The sequence below is a fragment of the Rhinatrema bivittatum genome, chromosome 4 (assembly GCF_901001135.1).
Source record: "Rhinatrema bivittatum chromosome 4, aRhiBiv1.1, whole genome shotgun sequence".
NCBI lineage: Eukaryota > Metazoa > Chordata > Amphibia > Gymnophiona > Rhinatrematidae > Rhinatrema > Rhinatrema bivittatum.
In genome coordinates, this window is record NC_042618.1 from 83,635,323 (window position 1) to 83,659,643 (window position 24,321).

The following is a 24,321-nucleotide window of genomic DNA, read 5'->3' on the forward strand; positions in this document are numbered from 1 at the left end:
GGTCGCAACAGTCGCAGAACTGCAGTGGTGGCTATCGCCTGCCCATCTTCAGAAGGGGATGTCCCTTTTGACACTGCAGTGGATCATGGTAACAGCGGACGCCAGCCTCTCCGGCTGGGGAGCTGTATGCCAGACCCAGTCTGCTCAGGGGTATTGGTCTCCGACCCAATCTCGCTGGCACATCAATCAACTGGAAGCTCGAGCGGTCCGACTGGCTGTCAAGGCCTTCCTTCCCCTACTCCTCCACAAGGCGGTGCGGGTCCTGTCGGACAGTTCCACCACTGTAGCCTACATCAATCGACAAGGGGGCACCAGGAGTCGCCTAGTCGCTCTAGAAGCCAGCAGACTCTTCGCATGGGCGGAACGTCATCTAGAACGCTTAGCGGCGTCCTATATTGCGGGGAAAGAGAACGTTCAAGCGGATTTCCTCAGTCGCCAGAGGTTAGACCCAGGCGAGTGGGAATTGTCAGATGCAGCGATGAACCTGATCATCCGCAGGTGGGATCCCCCTCACTTGGATCTGATGGCCACCATGACCAATGCGAAAGCTCCTTGGTTCTTCAGCCGCAGACGGGAACATTGCGCGGAAGGGGTGGACACCCTGGTCCTTCCCTGGCCCCGCGACATTCTCTTGTACGTGTTCCCTCCCTGGCTGTTAGTGGGCAAAGTACTCCGAAGAATCGAGCTTCATCGCGGGCCTGTCATTCTAGTGGCTCTGGAATGGCCTCGCAGACTGTGATTTGCGGACCTCGTGAATCTAGCCACGGACGATCCCCTACACCTCGGTCATCTTTCCCATCTTCTTCGGCAGGGTCCCATATTTTTCGATCAGGCGGATTGCTTCTGTCTAGCGGCCTGGCTTTTCAACGGCAGAGATTGAGAAAGAAGGGATATAAGGAAGAAGTTATATCCATTCTGTTGTGGGCCAGGAAGCTGACTACCTCGCTTGCTAATGTTCGAGTATGGAAGGTTTTTGAAAATGCATGTGTCACCTCGGGTATCTCGGCTTGTAAGGCTCCGGTTTCCCAGGTCCTTTCTTTTCTCCAGAACGGTCTCGCCAAGGGGTTGTCGTTCAGTTCCTTGCAAGTGCAAGTCTCTGCTCTCGGTTCTCTCTTAGGTACCATTGATGGTTACTCAGTGGCGGCTCATCCAGATGTTGTCCGTTTTCTCAAGGGAGCCAAGCACTTGAATCCTCCGGTCCGGGTTACTTGTCCCTCGTGGAGTCTTAACTTGGTTCTCCGGGTTCTCTGTGAAGCTCCTTTTGAACATTTAAGGAGGGCTTTTTCTTCATCAGAAGTAACAAATACAGCTGGGGATGATCTGCGGTGCCTCGATGTGAAACGGGTCTTGCTGCGTTACCTTCAGGTTACAAATGAGTTCCGGGTCTCTGACCACTTGTTTGTTCTGTGGAGTGGGCCAAATAAAGGTAATAAGGCTTCCAAAGCCACTATCGCGCGTTTGCTAAAGGCCATTGCATCAGCTTACATCTGTAAGGGTCGGCCCGTGCCGGAAGGCTTAAAAGTTCATTCCTTATGGTCTCAGGCTACGTCTTGGGTGGAGAGTCAGTCAGTCTCTCTGCAGGAAATATGTAGGGCAGCTACTTGGAAATCCCTGCATACGTTTGCTCGTCATTACCGTCTGGATGTGCAGGCTCAAGTTTTTGGCTCCTTCGGGCACCAGGTTCTTTGAGTGGGACTATCTTGGTCCCATCCTATTTAGGGAAGCTTTGGTACATCCCACAGTCTGGACTGATCCGGGTATGAACAGGGAAAGGAAAATTGGTTCTTATCTGCTAATTTTCGTTCCTGTAGTACCACGAATCAGTCCAGACACCCTCCCGTTCTAGATCTGATACATCCGCTCGAATGTTCTGTCTTTTTCTACAGGTGTTTTCAATTATCTGATTTGTTGTCTACTAATACTAAAGGCACCGGAAGCATCCAACAGATGAAAATAAAATTGTATGAAAGAACATTCTTATTCATACAGAATCCTTTCAATTGTTCACTTGTTCAATTTGGGTTTTTTTTTCTTATTGCTTGCTTGATCTTTGGGAATTTATATCTGCTTTGAAAGTACTTTAAACTGAAGGGGTGTGAGGTAGGCTCTGTCCTCATATAGGATACCCTCACAGTTTTGGTCTGTCTCCACCTGCTGAACAGGAGGCTCAACCCACGGTCTGGACTGATCTGTGGTACTACAGGAACGAAAATTAGCAGGTAAGAACCAATTTTCCTATACTTGTTTTGCTCCTTTTACACTTTAAATTGTTGCAAACGCTTTAATCATAGGTCCAGCATTCTTAAATTTTATATATGTGCATTTAAAAATTTTTAAGTGAGTATATCTCAAAGCACTTAGCTCGCCAGTTCGCTGGTCTCACCAAAGTGCATTAAATACTGAAAGTCTCAGTACACTTAGTTATTCGATATTTATCCCAAGGTGGGCTGTGCCGCGCTTTGGAAATCATCCTGTGTCAGGGGGAGTTTTTCTGTGCACAGCTTGCATGATGGCTTCCTTCAGTGTAGGTGCAATAGAAAAATAGGTGTGATGTGTGCAAAATGGTGAGACCAGGGCCAGTGTGAACTCAGTTTCTAACACACTCGAACACATTCTTCTCTTTCAACATGCTTACGGATCACTGGTAGGTGAAGGATGGCTAGGGTTTGAGGATGCAGGATCACTGGGACAAGGAAGAAAAGCTGGATAGAAAGAATGGGGTTCTCTCTCTCTCTAACCCCCTTGTCCTCTGTCCTGGTGATCCTGATCCTCTATCCCCATCCCCCATAAGGTAAAACCCCTAAGTCTAAGCCCCTCCTATCCCTGGAAAATTACTCTCTCCAGCAACTCTCCTCCTCTCCCTCCTTGGCCAGTAAAGTACAAGTCTCCTCTTCCAGCCAGAATCATCTGGCTCACCTCTGAGGGGGTGGCAGCAGACTGGTGTGCACTATCTCCTATCCTCATTCTCCTTGGACAAAGGTGTGGGCCTGGAATTCAAAAGCATCTCTTTGGGGATGGAAGGAAGGGAGCAACGTCACATACTAAGGGTGTTCTGCGAGCTTGTAGTTTCTTGGTAGGGATCTATAGCAACTTGGCTTGTTCTGTTTTCCTAATAGGAGGTGTATTGGTGTTTAGGGCCTGGTGTAATTTTTGCAGTGCTGCCTTTTCATAGGTAGGGTTGTTACTGTTTGAGTTCCATAATGCAGGTGTAACTTTGTGAGCATTAGTTTGAGTACATTATTGCAGATCCTGGGAGTCTGTTAGGTGCTATATTTCTGTTTTGCACAGAATGCAGAGTGGCTTTCCATTCCAGTTTCTGTTTCCATATTTGTAATTTGTGGTCTTTCTGTATTTGGTGAAGGTTGATTCTATGTATGTCACCGAGGTGAAATATTTTACTAGCATGTAGGCAGGCATTTGTATCAATATTATTTGTTGTGTTTTCTCAATAGAACATGCATTGGTGGTAAATTACTGTTTTTTCATAAGGAGGTCTATTGCACCTGGTAGGCGAGAGTTTTTATGTTGCTGTTACTGAGATGACACTAGAAATATCTTTTTTTGTATAGTAAATTGAATGGGGAATGTCCTAGTTCTGTTCAGAAGCCATTGTTGGGGGGTCAGGGTGGATTCCGTAGATACAGAATATATGTTTACATTTAGCCCCATGACGATCATGTGTTCAGTGTGTCACACATGTGAGAACCATGTCAGGTGTGTCCCGACAGAAAAAAGGTTGAGAAACCACTGTTGTAGACATCTCTATCTTTTGTAGGAGTTTGTGTTACTTCATAAAATAGCAGTGGAGGGATATTTTTTGCTGAAGCAACACCAGAATTTGAATTTGTTTTTGATGTTTATTGTAATATGAATTGTCCTAGTTCTGCTCTACACCTGTTCTGATGATTAATGCCATGTATTGTGGTTATGATGATTTCTGGCTTTCTGCAAAGAGGATTCATGAAAGAATACATTAATTTTTGTTTTATTACATGATTGATTGGATCTGATTGTTTTCTTTGCTTTTTACATGATATACTTGTGCATTTATAAATGGCAATAAATATAAAATAAATTAAAAATGACTAACAATTTTAATACTGGTAAGTGCTTGAAATAATGGGGGTAAAATATTTTAAAGTTTCACGCATATCCATAATAGCTGTTGTGAACTACTTAGAAAGCCATGGTAGGGTGCAGTATGTGGCATTATTAAGAATACAAACAGTAAGGTTCAGACCTGCATGCCTATGGCTTACCCCCATTAACCTTGTGCCCACCTAAAAAATCAATTCTGGCTACGCCATTGAGTTTCACAGAACCCCTGCCAAAAAATCACTCAGAACCTATATAGCAAGCCTGCCATTAACTCCCAGAACTCAAACAGCCACAACTGTGTATGAAAAGTAATACGGTACTGCAAATATTCTACCTGTGACTAAAACGCCAATATACTTTCTCTGGGAAAACAGAACTGGACTGCTACCGTTCCCTACATGGTAGCAGAATACTTCACCTCCATCACACATATAGGATACAGACAGAATTAGAAATTAGAAATATGAAGATACAAATGGAATTCTCCTTTCCAGTGCTCTTAGCCCTGACTTTCTTTCCTGGGGGGGCAGAAACAACAAGAGAGGAGCAGGAGATGGATTAGGGTAAGTTCTTTGCGCCATGCCCTGACTACGCCAGCCTCCCATCCACCCCCATCCAGCGAACCTACGGCCCGATACAGTAAAAACGCGGGAGAGTGGGCGAACGCAAAGGTCACTCTCCTGTGAGTGCGATCCAGTATCTTAGTTTATTTAAATTAGGTCCGGCGGTAAAAAGAGGCGCTAGGGACACTAGCAGGTCCCTAGCGCCTCTTTTTTTGACGGAAGGAGTGGCTGTCAGCCATGGGCTCGGAAATGGGACGTTGGCAAAATTGAGTGTCCGGTTTTTGACGGACAGCTACGTGCCCCTTTTAAATTTTTTTAAATTTTTTACTTTTTTAAACTTTCGGGACCTCCGCCTGAATATCGCCAGTGCCTGGCGAAATTAGCACCTACCTTTGCATAGGGCTAATTTCTGAAAGCACAATGTGCGGCGTGGCTGCACATTTTGCTTTCTGAATGGCATGGGAATACCTACTAGGGCCATCAACATGAATTTGCGTGATGCTGGCGCTATTAGGTGCGGGGGGGGGGGGGGGGTTGGACGCGCTAGCGTTACCCCTTATTCAGTAAAGCTAGCGCGTCCAAATCCCGGCTAACAGTGCGCGCGGCCCGCTAGGAAGGGAGCTGATTTAGGGCAGTGGGTGATAGAGCAGAGCCTTGCGTGCTCCTGCTGAAAGGTAAAAGCAGCCCGGCTTGACACCCATGGGAAACGCCTCCCCTCCACTGCTACACCAGCTTTATTCTGCGCATGCGGGATCTTGATCGCCCGGACCACCTGATTATTCACAACAAAGAGTCCAGCGAAGCACGTGCAGGCCCACGTGGGGCTGAGTGGGCGGAGCAAGCGCCTGTCGCTCGCAGCAAACGTCGGCTGGAGTCTTCTTCGCGCGCCTGAGCTCCTGCCTCAGGCCCGGCAATGATCCGGCGGCTGCCCGAGGAGCTGCACGCCGACCTGCGCTCCGGCCTGGCCCTGGCCTCGCTGGGGCAGTGCGTGGAGGAGCTGCTACTCAACAGCCTGGATGCCGGCGCCACCTGCGTGGCGGTGCGCGTGGACGCGGCCGGCCTGCGCGCGCAGGTGGTGGATAACGGCTGCGGCATGGTGCGCGAGGACGTGGAGCTGGCGGGCCGCCGCTACTTCAGCAGCAAGTGCCGCTCGCTGGCCGAGCTGGAAGGCGCGCGCCTGTACGGCTTCCGCGGCGAGGCGCTGGCCGGCCTCGCGCACCTGGCCGGCCTGCTGGAGATCTGCTCGCGCGCCCCGCGGCGCCGCCGCCACCTTCACCAAGCTCTTCCGGCACGGCTGCGCGCAGCCGGTGCGCCAGGCGGAGGAGGGCCGGCCCGGCCCTGGCACCACCGTCACCGTCTGCCAGCTCTTCGGCCGCCTGCCGGTGCGCAGGGGGCGGCTGCAGCCCGGGCCGGAACTGGAGCGCACGCGGCGGCGCGTGGAGGCGCTGGCCCTGGCGCACCCCGCCGTCTCCTTCTCGCTGAGGAACGATGCCACGGCCGCCCTGCTGCTGCGCCTGCCCCGGGCCCGCCACGCCGCCGCCCGCTTTGCGCAGCTCTACGGCCCGGCGGCGGCGCGGCCGCTCAGGAGCCTGAGCTTCCGGCGGGAGGACTACGCGCTGAGCGGCCTGGTGGGCGGCCGGGGCCACCGGGACCGCAGCCGGCAGTTCCTGTACGTGAACGGGCGCCTGGTGCTGAGGACGCGGCTGCACCGGGCGCTGGACGCCCTGCTGAGGAGGGTGCGGAGCGGGCCCTGCCCGGACGCCCAGGCGGTCTACGTGCTGCACCTTTCCTGCCCCGCCTCGGACTGCGACGCCAGCCTGGAGCCCGCCAAGACGCTGCTGGAGTTCCGCGACTGGGAGCGGGTGCTGTGCTGTACCGAGGAGGCCGTGCAGGGCTTCCTGAGCCAGGCTGAGCCGGGGGCCGAGGACGAGCGCGGAGCCCACGAGGCTGAGCCGGGGGCCGAGGACGAGCAGTTCCTACCGCGGGTGAATGAGCGCGGAGCCCACGAGGCTGAGGACGAGCGGTTCCTCCCGCGGGTGAATGAGCGCGGAGCCCAGGAGGCTGAGGATGAGCAGTTCCTACCGCGGGTGAATGAGCGCGGAGCCCAGGAGGCTGAGGACGAGCGGTTCCTCCCGCGGGTGAATGAGCGCGGAGCCCAGGAGGCTGAGGATGAGCAGTTCCTACCGCGGGTGAATGAGCGTGGAGCCCCCGCACTCCAGGCTGAGCTGGGAACCGAGGCCAAATACTTCTTCCCGCAGGCGAATGCGTGTGGGGCCCCCGAGGCTGCGCAGGGGGCCGAGGATGAGCGTTTCCTCCCGCGGGTGAATGTGCGCGGAGCCCCCGAGGTTGAGTCGGAGGAAGAGTGTATTCTCCCGCGGGTAAATGAACGCGGAGCCCCTGAGGTTGAGTCGGAGGATGAGCGTATTCTCCCGCGGGTAAATGAGCGCGGAGCCCCCGAGGTTGAGCCGGAGGACGAGCGTATTCTCCCGCGGGTAAATGAGCGCGGAGCCCCCGAGGTTGAGCCGGAGGACGAGCGTATTCTCCCGCGGGTAAATGAACGCGGAGCCCCCGAGGTTGAGCCGGAGGACGAGCGTATTCTCCCGCGGGTAAATGAACGCGGAGCCCCCGAGGTTGAGCCGGAGGACGAGCGTATTCTCCCGCGGGTAAATGAGCGCGGAGCCCTTGAGGTTGAGCCGGAGAACGAGCGTATTCTCCCGCGGGTAAATGAACGCGGAGCCCCCGAGGTTGAGCCGGAGGATGAGCGTATTCTCCCGCGGGTAAATGAACGCGGAGCCCCCGAGGTTGAGCCGGAGGACGAGCGTATTCTCCCGCGGGTAAATGAACGCGGAGCCCCCGAGGTTGAGCCGGAGGATGAGCGTATTCTCCCGCGGGTAAATGAACGCGGAGCCCCCGAGGTTGAGCCGGAGGATGAGCGTATTCTCCCGCGGGTAAATGAACGCGGAGCCCCCGAGGTTGAGCCGGAGGATGAGCGTATTCTCCCGCGGGTAAATGAGCGCGGAGCCCCCGAGGTTGAGCCGGAGGATGAGCGTATTCTCCCGCTGGTAAATGAGCGCGGAGCCCCCAAGGCTGTGCAGAGGGGTGAGGACGAATGCTTCTTCCCGTGGGTGAATGAGTGTGGAGCTTCCGCACCCGAGGATGAGCGCTTCCTCCCGCAAGTGAATGCGCTTGGGCTCTTCGCACCCGACGCTGAGCCAGGGCCTCCTGCAACTCCTGAAAACCAGAGGATAGCAATTCAACCTGCCCCAGGAAGCCCCGCTGTGCAGCCGCTTCTTGCTGTTTGTGTTGGAGAATCTGAAAGGCAAGAGGCAAGTGACAGCTGTCCCAGAGAAGAGCAGCACCCGCAAACCCCTCTCTCTGAGCCTGCAAAGCAACCTGAAACAAACCCAAGTGAAATTACTGATTGCAATGAAATAGAACAAGAGGGCATCACCAGAACAGCTCCTTGTATCCGTGAAATCAGAGAGAAACCACGATTTGTGTCAGGACGAATCTCTTTGGAGGGGTGTGATGTGGGAAAAGCCACAAATAAAGCGAGAGATGCTGACACCTTGCAGGCGGATTTATGTTTTACAGATTTTAGAACTGGCTTGATGTCAAATCAGATATCCGAAGCCAGTAAAATAAATGATCCATTAAAACAATTTGCGAGACTTGGCCCTGTAAGTGCCCAAGAAGTATTTGGGAATGAGATGAATATTTCAGAACAGATGGAAAATGTTATAATTTTGCCAGCAAGCTTGAATACAAAATATGCCAGTTTGCAAAACCAAGTATTTGCGAGTGATACAAACAGCTGGAAGAAGAAGCTAACTGTAGAAGATAAGAATAACCAGAAGGAGTGTTTCTATGATAGTGGAAGAAAAGATAGAATATGGCATCGTAAGAATGCCTCACTTAATACCTCACATTTTTCCCGTACGAAAGGCCACAGAAACATTCGGAATATAACCAAGCATTTAATACTTTCCAAGCCTAGGAAGCTGAGTTTAGATGCACATGGTGGGTCATTAGAGAGGTTTAGGAGACATTATGGTAGAGCAAAGCATTCAGCTCCTTCTCAAGATGATAGCATTGATGCAACGATACCAGAACTCTCCAGGAACTGGAATAATTTTGAAGTTTTTAGCAATCATGAAAACACAAAAGCAGAACCTTTTAGTTCTAAAAATAACCTGGTTACTCTTGTTTTAGAAGATTCTGGTAATCCACCTTTCAAAAAGCTTGTGACTTCAAAAGATATCTTGCTGGGTGATCAGATCTCTTGTCTAAAAAGAGAACCTCTGGCATGGTCCGATTACATTCTGCATCAAGGAAATGCTGTGAGCACTCCTGCATCTCCTGGTTCATTAGCTGCTAAATTGACCAGGATGAAAGGTAACCAGACAAAAGTTTTAATTCCAGAAAGGTCTGGACATGTCATGGAAGAATCTAATGCTAATCTAAGCAGAAAAGATAATACAACCTGTGACCTTTTACAATCAGTCAAGGCCAGAAACCAGCAAAGTTTTCAAAACGTATCTATAGAAATCCAAACTGAGAGGTGTGGACTTAATTCTACAGCTGGTAAGGCAAGAAATTCCTGCAGCAGTGATACTGCAAGCTGTGGGATAGAAGATGAAAATGTGGACTGCTGTACCAGCAAAGATGTGGAATATGCAACCAACTCAAATATTTATCCACATTTGGAGGCCATAAAAATGTGTTCTGGAGGTGAGTGTACCAATACAGGTACCTTGAATATGCCCTTGGAGCAAGATTTTCAAACTGGTGAATTTTCAGACGTTGCCTTGCCACTTAATTTGGAAGATGACACAGGTGAAACCTGTAGTTGGTTACAGCATTTTGATGTTTCGCTTGGTCGGACTGTATATGTCAACAGGACCACTGGACTGAGCAGTTACAGTGTCCCCCCTAAAGAGAATCCGACAGTCTGCACACAAGATTTGACGACAACAGCTGTGAATGTAGTATCCAGTGTTGGTAGGTATTGTACAGTGTTTGTTCGTCTTAGCAGTAAAGCTTGTCAGCTGTAAAAATTACTTTAGGTCATGCCTTGTTTCTCTGTGTGGTCTGGGCCTTTGATAGGTTGCTCTAGTAATATTTCTCTGGATTTTAGTTTTAAGTGCTGCTTGGGATCCTTAACAAAATAGTAAATGTTGTCACAAAAGACCAAACTGCCCCATCCATCTGCCCAGCAAGTTCCTTGTGGTAGTTGACTACCACTTTGAGCAGGTCACTCCCAAGCAGAAATGTTACACGCTCAGTTAATACAGGCTTTCCTGTTTTCTTCATTTCCAACTTCTAGCCTGTAAGGATCAATAGCGAATATCCTATTCCATTACTGTTCTCCTTGTCCCCACCCTTTCCCTGAAGCAATATTTCCTGATGTTACTGAGTGTACCTGCTTGGAGCTTCATATTGTGACCCTTCTACAGTTTTCTTTCCAGTGGAAAAATTTAATGTCTTTGTATTAATAAAACTTTTTCCCATAGATAAGCAGCTGAATTAGCAATGCTGTCTGGGTACATCCTCCGTGCCACTAGGTGGCGGAGCTCTCAAAGTTGAAAACTGATCTTTGTCAGCGAGGCGCGCCTGCTTGTAAGATCCTGCGCTGCCTCAAGTCTCCTTAGTCCGTATCAAAGCAAGACTAGATGTAAAGTGATAAACTGTCCGGGGAGGCGGGAGGGTCAGCATGGCTAATTCATCTGCTATCTACAGAAAACACCGTTTACGGTGAGCAAACCTGCTCTTTTCCGTAGATAAGCAGAATGAATTAGCCATGCTGTCTGGGAGTTCCTAGCTAATGTATTGAGTGCATATAGCCCATATTGTGTCCATGATGTAAAATGAAGAAATGCGCTCAAAGCATAGACTGTAGGCGGATGGTTTTTATGACGTTGTTGCTGTTGCTGTGGTCAGTCATGTGCTACTGGACAATTGTGTTTATGTTGTGTGTGACATCCGCAGTCTGCCTGTTAAGCAGTAGCAGGAGTTTAACAGATTATCAGGCCGATACAGTAAGGGCGCGTAAAAAAAAGTGCGGCAGTGCCGGGTGCCTGCTCGTTTGCCTCGCGCACAGTTCGGATCACATACTGCTTGATACAGTATTTAAATGGCATGCAAATGCAAGCCGCGTCCATGAAGGGCAATCCATTTTACTGTATAGAGTGCTATACAGTGCCTATACAGTATCCTGGGTGCGCTGGTATCTGTCATTTCAAATGTCATTTGAAATGACAAGTACCAGGAAGTGGATGGTTCTCCTATGCTCGGGCATCGGGGATTGCCAGTCCTCTCTCCCCCCCTCCCGAAGCAAGGTGCAGGGCGAAAATTGTCTCGACATGTTATTAAAGCAAATAGAAATTGTAAAAAAGTAAACTTACTGCATGCTTCCAGCAGCCCCAGTCCTCTCTCCCCTCCTCCCGAGGCACCCACCGCGGCTCCCCTGCCTCCCGGGGGCAGCCAGCGGCGAAAGCGGCCTCCAGCAGCCCCGCCGGCGAAGGTGCATGAACGCACGCTGTGACTTCGGACGTCCATCCGGGCATTTGGATTTTCATAAGGTGTTTGACAAAGTTCCTCATGAGAGGCTTCTAAGAAAACTAAAAAGTCATGGGATAGGAGGCGATGTCCTTTCATGGATTACAAACTGGCTAAAAGACAGGAAACAGAGTAGGATTAAATGGTCAATTTTCTCAGTGGAAGGGAGTGGACAGTGGAGTGCCTCAGGGATCTGTACTTGGACCGGTGCTTTTCAATATATTTATAAATGATCTGGAAAGTAATACGACGAGTGAGGTTATTAAATTTGCAGATGACACAAAATTGTTCAGAGTAGTTAAATCACAAGCAGATTGTGATAAATTGCAGGAAGACCTTCTGAGACTGGAAGATTGGGCATCCAAATGGCAGATGAAATTTAATGTGGACAAGTGCAAGGTGTTGCACATAGGGAACACAACGTTAGGTATCCAACATCTCAACATTCAAGAAAAGACTCAAAACGTGGCTGTTCACGCAGGCCTTTCCTAACTCCAACCCCATCTAACTCCCTTCATGCAACAAGCTCCGCTAGTATTAGCGTTAATAGCCACCTCTCACAATGTTATTTATACATATATATAACTTTCTAATCTTCATTTCCCTTCTCATTCCAAGTTATTGTTTTCCTTGTTATATGTAACTGCTTTTCTGCACTATTGTTTAAATGGTAAAGTTTATTATAATTTCACCCCTGTTTCTTGTGAACCAGCATGATGGGACCACCGTCTTGAATGTTGGTATATAAAAAACTTAAATAAATAAATAAATAAATAAATATTAGGAGCTACCACCCAGGAAAAAGATCTAGGCATCATAGTGGATAATACTTTAAAATCGTCGGCTCAGTGTGCTGCAGCAGTCAAAAAAGCAAACAGAATGTTAGGAATTATTAGGAAAGGGAATGGTGAATAAAACGGAAAATGTCATAATGCCTCTGTATCGCTCCATGGTGAGACCTCACCTGGAATACTGTGTACAATTCTGGTCGCCGCATCTCAAAAAAGATATAGTTGTGATGGAGAAGGTACAGAGAAGGGCAACAAAAATGATAAAGGGGAATGGAACAACTCCCCTATGAGGAAAGGCTGAAGAGGTTAGGACTTTTCAGCTTGGAGAAGAGACGGCTGAGGGGGGATATGATAGAGGTGTTTAAGATCATGAGAGGTCTTGAACGGGAAGATGTGACTCGGTTATTTACTCTTTCAGATAATAGAAGGACTAGGGGACACTCCATGAAGTTAGCATGGGGCACATTTAAAACTAATCGGAGAAAATTCTTTCACTCAACGCACAATAAAGCTCTGGAATTTGTTGCCATTTCCTCCAGGTATATATATTTAGGCCCTTCATAAGTCTTCCAATACAGACCCTACACCAGTTTGGTCGCCCTTCTCTGGACCCCCTCCATCCTGTCTCTGTCCCTTCGGAGATTCGGGTCTCCAGAACTGACACAATACTGCAGGTGAGGCCTCATCAAGGACCTGTACAAGAGCATTATCACCTTTTATTTTTACTTTTTACACTGCTGGTTATTCCGCTCGCTGTGCAGCCTCCCATCCCTCTGGTGTATTGACAGAAAAGGTAGTCGTCTTAGAGCAGAGCTTTCCAAACTGTGTGTCGCCTGCAGTGTGAAGGTGTCGCCCGGTCCACAAAGTAGCAGGGTTGGCAGAAGCAGGGAACTACAGCAGGAAGATCGGCGGGGCCGTGGTGGAGCTTACCTCACCACGGCCCAAAGAAAAGGGTCACATTCACTCCTCCTCCTCCTTCCTGCCTGCACAGCCCCGGAAGAAAAATGTTGGTGGAGCATCTGCCGTGTACAGAAGAGCAGTGTTAATGGGCCGCCGCATATCCCATGTCACAGTGGCCCGAGAAGAGGAGAAAACCCGGTAGTAGGGCCGCTGTGAGAATGAGAACCTGATTGTGTGTTTCAGGGAAGAAGACAGATGGAGAGAAAATAGAAAAAAAAAGACCCTGTAAAAGGAACTCACAAAAAAACAAGAAAGAGAAGGTGGAAAAAAAGCCTGTGACCAACTGATTAGAAAACTAAGATCAGACAGCAAAGGTAAAAAAAAATTACTTTTTAGTGCTTGGCACATGTAATCTTTGGGAATGTGCAAGAGTAGCACTTTCTCAATGCAGATCTCACAATGTACGAGATCAGCATGGAGGAACTGGAAACCCACGGGGCCTGCACAGAGGAGGCAGCAGAATGGGCTTCAGTATCAGTAGCAGCAATCAGCACCTCCCCAAATATCCACATGGAAGCAGTGACAGCAGTAGCAGAGGAATGAGAGAGGCTCCGAGGTTGCTGGCAAAAGAAAGAGAGGGGGGGAGGGTCTGCCTTCAGTGTGTGCAAGTGTATGAATGGGAGTCTGCATGGGGGGGGGGTGTCTGTGTGTGAGAATGCATGGGTGCCTGCCTGAGGCTGTATCTGTGTGTGAGAATGAATGGGAGTCTTCCTGGGGGTCTTTGTGTGTGTGTGTGAGATGAATGTGTGCCTGCCTGGGAGGTGGGGAGGGTGCGTGTGAGAATGAATGGGAGTCTTCCTGGGGGTCTCTGTGTGTGTGAGAATAGGTGCTTGCCTGTGTGTGGTGTATGTGTGTGTGAGAATGAATTGGTGCCTGCCTGGGGGTGTCTGTGTGTGAGAATGAATGTGTGCATGCTTGGGGGGGTGGGGAGGGTGGTGTTGAGAATGAATGGGAGTCTTCCTGGGGGTCTCTGTTGCCTGTGTGTGGTGTATGTGTGTGTGAGAATGAATTGGTGCCTGCCTGGGGGTGTCTGTGTGTGAGAATGAATGTGTGCATGCTTGGGGGGTGGGGAGGGTGCGTGTGAGAATGAATGGGAGTCTTCCTGGGGGTCTCTGTGTGTGTGAGAATAGGTGCTTGCCTATGTGTGGTATATGTGTGTGTGAGAATGAATGGGAGTCTTCCTGGGGGTCTCTGTGTGTGTGTGTGAGAATGAATGTGTGCATGCTTGGGGGGTGGGGAGGGTGCGTGTGAGAATGAATGGGAGTCTTCCTGGGGGTCTCTGTGTGTGTGAGAATAGGTGCTTGCCTGTGTGTGGTGTATGTGTGTGTGAGAATGAATTGGTGCCTGCCTGGGGGTCTCTGTGTGTGAGAATGAATGGGTGCATGCCTGGGGGGTGGGGAGGGTGCGTGTGAGAATGAATGGGAGTCTTCCTGGGGGTCTCTGTGTGTGTGAGAATAGGTGCTTGCCTGTGTGTGGTGTATGTGTGTGTGAGAATGAATTGGTGCCTGCCTGGGGGTCTCTGTGTGTGAGAATGAATGGGTGCATGCCTGGGGGGTGGGTTGGGTGCGTGTGAGAATGAATGGGAGTCTTCCTGGGGGTCTCTGTGTGTGTGAGAATAGGTGCTTGCCTGTGTGTGGTGTATGTGTGTGTGAGAATGAATTGGTGCCTGCCTGGGGGTTTCTGTGTGTGTGTGAGAATGAATGTGTGTATGCCTGGGGGGTGGGGAGGGTGCGTGTGTGTGAGAATGAATTGGTGCCTGCCTGGGGGTTTCTGTGTGTGTGTGAGAATGAATGTGTGTATGCCTGGGGGGTGGGGAGGGTGCGTGTGAGAATGAATGGGAGTTACCTGGGGGTCAGTGTGGGTGTAACATTATGTAATCCACAAAAATGTATGCATATATTTAAGGAAATACACATAAATTGTCAAAATACGTTTTGTTTGTTTAACCTTTAACCTCTGGTTTGCTAGTAGACTGAATTACTGTGTCATGAAATTATGTTTGTCTAAAAAGTGTCAGCAACTTGAAAAGTTTGGAAAGCTCTGTTTTAGAGGAATACTGTACATGCTATATATGTATAGATATATATATTTGTAATCACGTTTGTATTAGGTTCTGTGAGTAACATTTAATCTGAAGAAAGGAGGTCAGGATAAAGCTTGCAGGTTATGTGAAGTTGGAGAAGTGCCCAGAAAGGATAGTGTTTGTGTAGAGGTTCAGGAAATCATCTCATGCTTATTTGGCTGGAAGTTGGAGGAGTCTTGTACTACTTACTGGTTAGAGCAGCGGATTAAAGAACCAGGGCAGTCAGGATTTAACTCCTGCTCCTGACTCCCTTTGTCACGTTGCCTGTCAGTGCTTCAGTTGCCAGCTTAGATTGTGAGATCTCTGGGGCATATCTGAATTGTAACTTGCTTTGAGCATAGGTTTAGAAAGGCGAGAACATCTAAAATCCAAACTATTATGAAGTAAAAGCGTACAAGTGTGGAGCACAAGGTTATCTTGATAATGGAATTGACGCTATCCTTATCCTTTTTGGAATACATGGAGATTGAGAGGCAATGTTGAGCGACCACATTTGTCACCCCTAATGCATGGACTCGTTAATGGCTTTTGCACCTTATTGCTCCCCCTTCCATGCCACCATCACCACTCACTTGTGGCTGCTGTGGTTTTTTCTTTCTAGTAAATTTTCCAATCCTATAATTAAGTTTCTTTTTACAGCTCTTCTAACAGTGTTTTGTACAACACTCTTCTTAAGATGGTGGGACTGAAGGTGTGCGAGCACTCGGTACTGTTGTGGAATAAGAAGCAGGTAAATCAGAGATCCTGTGAGGAGGACAGCCCGATCCCAGAGGCAGCAGCGCACAACTGCTGGTGAGTGCCCCTTGTAGAAATGTATTGTCTTGGAAAAAGGGGGGAAGATCCTTCAAGTCCTTTGACACCAGCAGCTGCAAGAAGACACATGGACTTTCACGTTAGATCTCACCCCCAACTGTAAACAAATCTGAGCATTGGGAGTGAGGCTGGTACCTCAGATGCCCTCAAGGATGCAGCCTATAACTCAACAGCCTGAGGGTGGAAGAGCAGGAAGCCTTGGACTTGAATTAGCGGAGTATATTACTCCCCCTAAGAATGTGAGTACCCCGCTTTTGGAAGTTCTTCTTTGACTAATCCACAGGGTTCGGTGGCTCCTTGCTTTCTTGGTCATCTAGAGCCTGGGTCCCTGCTAGCTGGATTAAAGGACGTTTGCCTTAGTAAAATCGGTAATGATCTTTGTACCTTTTCAGAGGGTACAGCTGCCAAGTTGTCTCATTTACATTCTAGAGTGGAAGCTCAATCATCTCTTAACTGGGGATCTCTAACATCTAGCCAGACTTCAGGATCTTCATTGGAAAACGCATGGGCCGTTATAGTCAAAGATCATTTGAAATATACGTTGCAAAACCAAATTGATTTAAGAATGCTGAATTTTCCTAGGTTTTCTGGGGTTCAGCTCTTCAAGCGCTGTTATTGTAGTACTCTATGCCTGATAGGGTTTTTCTTTGATCAAATTGTTACGATTTTCCTAATTTAAAGAGACTTCCTGGACCCAGTGAGGGAGCTTCGGATATTTTTGCTCCCATATGAAGCCCTCACTTCTGCAGGATGACTATTACATCCTTTTCTTTGGGAACCGAGAACTTGTGTTTCAGCAGAATTTCAAATATAAAGAAGTACTTTTCTGTGGCCAGAAAGTTTGTATCTGCTCTGATGTTTCTCGGGAGACCTTCCTGCAGTTGAACAGCAAGTGCTTACACCTGGGGCAACTTTTTTTCCCTAAAATTCCCCTGATAACATCTGGGGACTAAGTTCACGTTTGTGAATCCCATTCATTTGCAAACTTTTATTGCTGATAAGTCTGGATGTAATTGGTGGGGAGGTTAGGATTAGTATTAATCACTTTTTATAAAAGGTTTGCACCCCCATGTAATGTGGACTTGTTAAGATTTCTTGAAATAATTGTATATTAAGAGGTTTTGCATTTCTTATATTCTTTAATTTTTGTCATGTAATGCGATGTAAAATTTAATAAAGTATAAATAAAAACAAATTGCCATTCTGGGTCAGACCAAGGTCCATCGAGCCCAGCATCCTGTCTGACAGCAGCCAGTCACGGTTGTAAGAACCTGGCAAGTCCCATAAAGTAGATCTATTGCCAGTTTCTCTTTTATTATGTCCCCCCTCTCAGCTGTCTCTTTTTTCCAAGCTGAAGAGTCTTTCTCTGTGTAACCTCTTCCATCTGTATCACTCCATGGTGAGACCGCACCTTGAATACTGTGCACAGTTCTGGTCGCCGCATCTCAAAAAAGATATAATTGCGATGGAGAAGGTACAGAGAAGGGCAACCAAAATGATAAAGGGGATGGAACAGCTCCCCTATGAGGAAAGACTAAAGAGGTTAGGACTTTTCAGCTTGGAGAAGAGACGACTGAGGGGGGGATATGATAGAGGTGTTTAAAATCATGAGAGGTCTAGAACGGGTAGATGTGAATCGGTTATTTACTCTTTCGGATAGTAGAAAGACTAGGGGACACTCCATGAAGTTAGCATGGGGCACATTTAAAACTAATCGGAGAAAATTCTTTCACTCAACGCACAATTAAACTCTGGAATTTGTTGCCAGAGGATGTGGTTAGTGCAGTTAGTATAGCTGGGTTCAAAAAAGGTTTGGATAAGTTCTTGGAGGAGAAGTCCATTACCTGCTATTAATCAGTGGGGAACGGCCACTGCTTGTTGCCGGCATAAGTAGCATGGGATCTGTTTAATGTTTGGGTACTTGCCAGGTACTTGTGACCTGGATTGGCCACTGTTGGAGACAGGATACTGGGCTTGTTGGACCCTTGGTCTGAGCCAGTGGGGCACGTGTACAGTTTTTTTTGGTGTAACTTGCTATATTTGATGTCCAGCTAATTCTGTCCCAAAATGTTAATGATTAGAAATTGTATAATAGTGGCTTATTGCCCTAAATGGCGGTAGTTTATAAAATGATTATTCCTGAAGGCTTTCTTTATCACAAGGATGAGTGGTATGTATAGGTATCTTGGATTGCTCCTAGTAGCATTATTTGTGATGAGGACTGGACGGTATCATGGACATTCTGAAACAGAGTCAATTTAGGATTGACTAAGTCATCTTCAAATTTAAAGCACTGGGGTAACCTGCAGGGAGTGGCAGTTGCAGTGGGTTTCCTAGAGGGCCTGGATGTAACCTGCACACATGGGGAAAAGGGGGAGTGGGGATTAGAATTTGTATGTCACTACTGGGCAGACTGGATGGGCCAATTTAGTCTTTATTTGCCATTGTGTATTATATTAATATGAGTACAGAGTAAATGTGTTTTTTAAAATACATTAAAATGACTTTGGTACAAGAGTTAATCATCAGGGCTTTAACCTTAGCGTCTGTAGCACTCACTTGCTCTTTCACAACCAGCTGTAGTTAAAAGAAGACAAACAAACCTCTTAATAAACAGTAAGGTACATGCTTGGTTTATTCTTCATCTCCTGTTCATAAGAAAAGATTCAGGGGGGGGGGCAGGACCTATAAGCTCAGGCTTGTTGAAGGTTACACTGTGGAACTGAAATATTAATGGATGTTTCCAACATTTAGAAAATGCTTATAGTTAGTAAAGATAAAAGTACCTTAATTCCTTGGATTGCATTGTAATAAGATGCTGAATGCAGATGTAGATTTCTGCCACTGAAGTCTTTGTTATATGTTTAGGGTTCCAGTACAGGTGCTACCCCTTTAGAAGTGACCTTCTCCTACCCTTTCTTCCTAGAGCTCGTGATGAGAGGGATATGGCAAGACAGAAATGCAGAGGTAGGGTCAGATTGTTAGGCATCTGTTGTGGCATGCAGGAATAACCTAGTGGTTAGAGCAGCGGGCTGCAAACCAGGGAAACCAGTTCAAATTCTACTGATGCTCCTGGTGGCCTTGGGCAAGTCGCTTTACTCTCTGTTGCCTCAAATACAAACTTAGATGGTGCGTCCTCTGGGGACAGTGAATTAGCCACAGTGCCTGAATGTAATCAGCTTTTAAGTGACTGACTTGAAAGGCAGAATATAAATACAAAAATATATTAAAACAAACCTAGATGTTGAGTTCATCTTATAAAAAATGGCAGGTGCAGAAGCCAAGATATAATTGTGTACACACAACTTCTCATGCCCCTTGTGGATTTTCAAGTACTTTGCAGTCACATTTTTGATAACCAATTTGAGTAAACTGAGATACATGAGATGTAGAAAAACTTGCCCAAGGTCGCTTATAGTTAGCAGGGGAGTCCACATTTGATGATGATGATAAAAAATTGGTTTCAAGCCCAGCCACTAGACTAGTGGTCCCAGCCAAATAGTTTTCAAACCTTTTTTTTTTTCCCTAAGGGCTTATGGAAATGTTTTCTAGGGACCTAGTGGAAGGAAAACTCACTTCACACTGCTCACTCACTCCAGCGCCTTTCCTCACTCATTCCCATTTCCTGCTATTCCTATTCCCCCCCCCCCCCCCCCCCCCCCCCCACAGTCCCTATTATCTACTCTCATCCCCAGTTCCCTTTGTTGTGGTTTAAATGCCTAAAGCTGGTAGATTGAGGAGAAAAGTCTTTTTATTAAACAAAACTATAATAAGATATCTTATGGAAAGAACAAGTTACCATACAGTAGAAAAGGATCAGTTTTCTGAGATGAATTACTGATACCAGTCATTAAAAAGGGTTCACATCTCTAATTTCTAAACCAATGATTGTTTTTCATAATGTTTTCCTAATTGGTTAACATTAACACAACATCCGTATGACAGAATTATAATGCTGTCCTATCGCATACATATTTTAGTGAAGCTAGAGTTCTTGTAAAGCATGTGATTTCTTGTACATGGACACAATTTGAGACCGTTGCATCATCTGAAGTTGAAGCAATCATCCAAAAAACAAACCCTGCTGCAAATCCCCTTGACCCCATCCAATAAAAATCCTGAAACAAGTCTCCAACATTATCGCCAGACCCATAGCTGACATAGTCAACCTATCACTCGAACAGGGTACCTTCCCAGACAACCTTAAATTTGCCATCATCAAGCCTATTCTCAGAAAACCTCAACTTGACAAATCCGATCTAACAAACTTCAGGCCCATCTCCAAACTTCCCTTCCTAGCCAAGATCCTAGAAAAAATTGTCAATCGCCAACTCTGAGCATTTGGAAAGTCAGAACATTTTATTTCCAGCCCAACACGGCTTCAGAAAGTTCTTTAGCACTGAAACGCTGCTACTCACCCTTGCTGACACAGTCCTCAGGACTTGACAGCGGCTGCTTCTACCTATTAATCTTACTTGACATCTCGACACCATTAACCATGAAATACTGTTAAATAGATTAAGAGATATTGGCCTATACCAGTGGTTCTCAACCGGTGTGTCGCCACACTTCCCAGTCCCCTGCTGACCCGGCTGCTTCCCGGTCCTCCTCCGCCCGCGCTTAAAATGCTGTCAGCCCGGGTGGAACGCGGCAGGACAGCTGGAGGCAGCAGCACCGGCATGGTCTCTTCTTCCCGCCGCCCCCGCAACCCGGAAGAGGAAGTGGTGAGCATGGGTGCGTGTGCGGGAAGAAGAGACCATTCTAGTGTGGTCAGAATCGGCCTGAAGAACAGAAAAGAGGCGCGGCCTGAAGAATGTGCAGCGCGGCTCCGCGAGGGCTGAAAATGAAGGAGGTTAAGGTTGGGAGGAGGCTGCTGCTGCCGCTAGTTCCGGGGGGGAGGGAGAGAGAGTGAATGAGCAAGCAAGCATGTGTGTTTGAGATCCTGTGTGAGTGAGATAGCATGTATATGAATGACTGAGAGCCTGTATATGTGAAAGAGAGTATGTCTGTGATTGAGAACCTGCCTATGAGAGACTGAGCATGAATGTAAGTTTACAATTGGGAACCTGTATGTGTAAGTTTGTGATTGAAAACCTGTTTGTGTGAAAGAGTATGTGTGTATGATTGAGATCCTTTGTGTATGAGAGAGATCATGTGTATGCATGATTAAGAGCCTGTGTGTATAAGCAAGAGAGAGAGAGCATGTGTGTCTGTGAGCTGGTTTAGGTGAGGGAGCATGTGAGTATGTGATTGAGAGCCTGTGTGTAAATGAGAGAAAGAGCATGCGTGTCTGTGTGTGATTGAGAGCTGGTTTAGGTGAAGGGAGCATGTGAGTATGTGATTGAGAGCCTGGGTGTAAATGAGAGAGAGCATGTTTGTAAGCATGTGAATGAGAGTTTGTGTGTGAGAGAAAAAGCATATATGTGTGTGATTGAAAGCCTGTGTGTGTGTGTGTAAGCGTGAAAAGATAGACAGCATGTGTGTAAATGTGTAACCTATATAAGTGAGAGAAAAAGTATGTGTATATGTGAGTGACTGAGAGCATGTGTGTATAGGTGTGTCATTGAGAGCCAGTGTGAGAGAGCGCTGGTATGTGACTGAGAGAGAGGAGAAAGTTCCAAGCAAACCACCCCCTCTGCTAATTCAAAACAATCTCAGGACACCTGGATATCAAACGTTCCCAGGTATGCAGAGCCAAAAAATCTTTGTATCCTTATTTTTCATTACTGGGTGTTTGTGTCTGCTATTTTGAAATATTTTATTGGTATCTAGAAATTTGTTATATGAGTTTTTAATTATTGGATATTCCACTCATCAGCTGTTTCGAAATAATCTGTTCTTTTTGTTAGTATGGTTTTACTGCTACTGATTTTATATTTCTTGATTTGTTTTATAAGGATGGGTGATGTTTCTTTTTTTCCTTTATTACACTGCATACAGAGACTCTTGCTTGTTGCAGTTTCCAATTCAGTTTTTGTCTGCATGCTTCTTGTTATGCGTTTTGGTCTCTTTATTCTTTGTCAGGGGAGGGTCAGCACATGTGATTCAGGTGAGGTTTTCTGCTGGCGTGTAGTTTCTGTGTAGGGCTCTATAGCAGCCTGACTTGGTCCGTTTTCCTAATAGGAGATGTATTGGTGTCTTAAGGCCTGGTGTAATATTTCAGTGTTGCCTTTTCTTAGGTAAGGTGGTTACTGTTTAAGTGCTGGAAATTGGTGCTCTTTTTGTGTGGGATGTTTACTATTTATGCAATTTCTGTTCAGACAGAATATGTATCTTTTCCTCGTGTCATTTTAAACAAAAATAATTACCGGACCTTTACTTTTTATTTCTGCCAATAATTGTAATGACCAGTGTGTCACACATGTGAGCGTGGCCTGTCAGGTGTGTCACGATGGGAAAAAGGTTGAGAACCACTGGTCTAGACGACTCCACGATCAAATGGTTCAACTCCTACTTATCAGGCAGATCCTACAAAGTAAGACTAAACAGAATCCAAACAAATACCTCTTCCACATGGCGTCCCGCAAGGATCTTCCTTAACATCCACCCTCTTTAGCATTTACATGCTGCCCCAAGATTAGGCCTATCCTTCTACGTCTATGTGGACGATGTCCAAATTCTGCTCCCCCTTAGAATCCCTCGAACACCCTAAAACTCTGGGAGACTTATTTATCTGAAATCACTCAGCTTCTCTCACAAATGTCACTCACACTCAACCATAGTAAAACTGAAATCCTAATATAACAAACAAAACCACCACAACTCTTTCCCACGATTGCACAGCCTCCCATATGAAGAATCAAATAGTCTCCACGGAAAAGGACCTAGGTGTCGTCATAGATAGCGAACTAAGCTTTAAAAAACACATTAAGATGGATACTTCAGACTCAAAGTCCTAAAAAAACCCTCAAACCACTCCTTTACACCGAAGACTTTTGAACTGTTCTGCAGGCACTACTATTCTCAAAACTCGATTACTGCAATGCCCTTCTCCTGGGCCTCCCAGCTGCTACCCTCAGACCATTGCAGCTATTACAGAATGCAGCAGCAAGATTGCTCACCAACAGTAAAAGATTGGGTCACATCACACCGATCCGACCTTCACTGGCTACCCATCCCATTCAGAATACAATACAAAGCCCTTACCTTTATTCACAAAACGCTCAACAATGACAAGATTGACTGGCTAAATGCATCCTTACACTATCACATTCCCAGAAGAGTCTCTGCTCCACTAACACTGGGCTACTTCCAATTCCAACACCGAAAGTGGCGCACCTGAAAATGGTAAGAGAGCGGCACGCCCGGCTCTTTGGCACAACCTACCCATACAGCTACGGTAAGAACAGAACCCATGTCTCAAACTTTCAAAAAAACCCCTAAAGACATGGCTCTTTCAAAAAGCCTTCTCATCAAACTCCTAAAGCCACCCACCCCCCAACACTTTAAAAAAAAGTAGCTGCCCACCCAAAGATTACTCTGTAAGACATTACATTGATACTCACTGATAATGCCCGTAGTAGCATCCTGTTACGTTATTTCAAGTATAATGTACATTGTTACACTGTAAGAAGCAACTTGAGGACTAGGTCCTCCCTAGCACCTTTGATCCTCGTTGTCTATGTTCATGTTAACGATTCATTAATCCAGTTAATATTGATGCTAAGTTACACTATATGAAAGTTCCTGAAGACTAGGTCCTCCCAGCACCTTTGTTTCTCGTTGATTATGTTCTTAGTAGCAAACAATGTTAACATTTCATTACTCTAGTTAATGTAGACGCTAAGTTATACTGTAAGATATAAGAGCTATGTCCTCTTAATCAGTTATCACATCAGACATATCACATCAGTTTCACTGTAAACTGATGTGATATGTCAGATCGAATGTCAGTATATAAAAATAAATTAAAAAAAATAGTCAAGAGTGAGAAATGCATTAAGAGAAATTACTTAAAACTAAGCTCATATCTTTTTGACCTTTGCCCTACATGTTAGCATTTCAGCATTTTTTGTTGTGTATATTCACAGTATGGTAATTATAGCTTCATAGGGACAAACCTTTTCAAAGTACCCCAATACCCTTCTCCAGGCCCTATTGCTTACTCCCATACGCCTAGCTGTAGGAGTAATTGAACCTCCAACTATACTAATTACAGTGTTTTATTAATTATTCAAACTATTGTCAATCAGAATTCATTTTTAATAATTTTATCTAAAATTAGATATTTGAGTTTTAGCAGTTAAAATATTACGTTTTTTTCAGACCTTGGAAACATTCTTCCTTTATGCCGATGACATAGTTCTACATTCCATTCTCCAAATGTCTTTGAATACACTGAATCAACTCTGCCAACCCATATGAAAGCAATTCAGTGGATCTAAAACTGACACTAAACCCTAAAAAAAATTATCTGGTTAAGAAGAAATTCGCTGATCATCAAACCACCAGCTCT

General features: G+C 46.5%; 1 protein-coding gene across 1 annotated transcript in view; it reads left to right on the forward strand.

Moving 5' to 3' along the window:
- The first annotated feature begins 5,488 nt into the window (after positions 1 to 5,488).
- Positions 5,489 to 24,321, forward strand: part of MLH3 (mutL homolog 3) — a 126,368-nt gene continuing 107,535 nt past the window's right edge. Inside the window, 3 exon segments of the mRNA XM_029598418.1 lie at positions 5,489 to 5,913; positions 5,915 to 9,662; positions 18,735 to 18,833. Coding sequence (XP_029454278.1) covers positions 5,575 to 5,913; positions 5,915 to 9,662; positions 18,735 to 18,833 — 4,186 coding nt within the window. The 5' untranslated portion in view covers positions 5,489 to 5,574.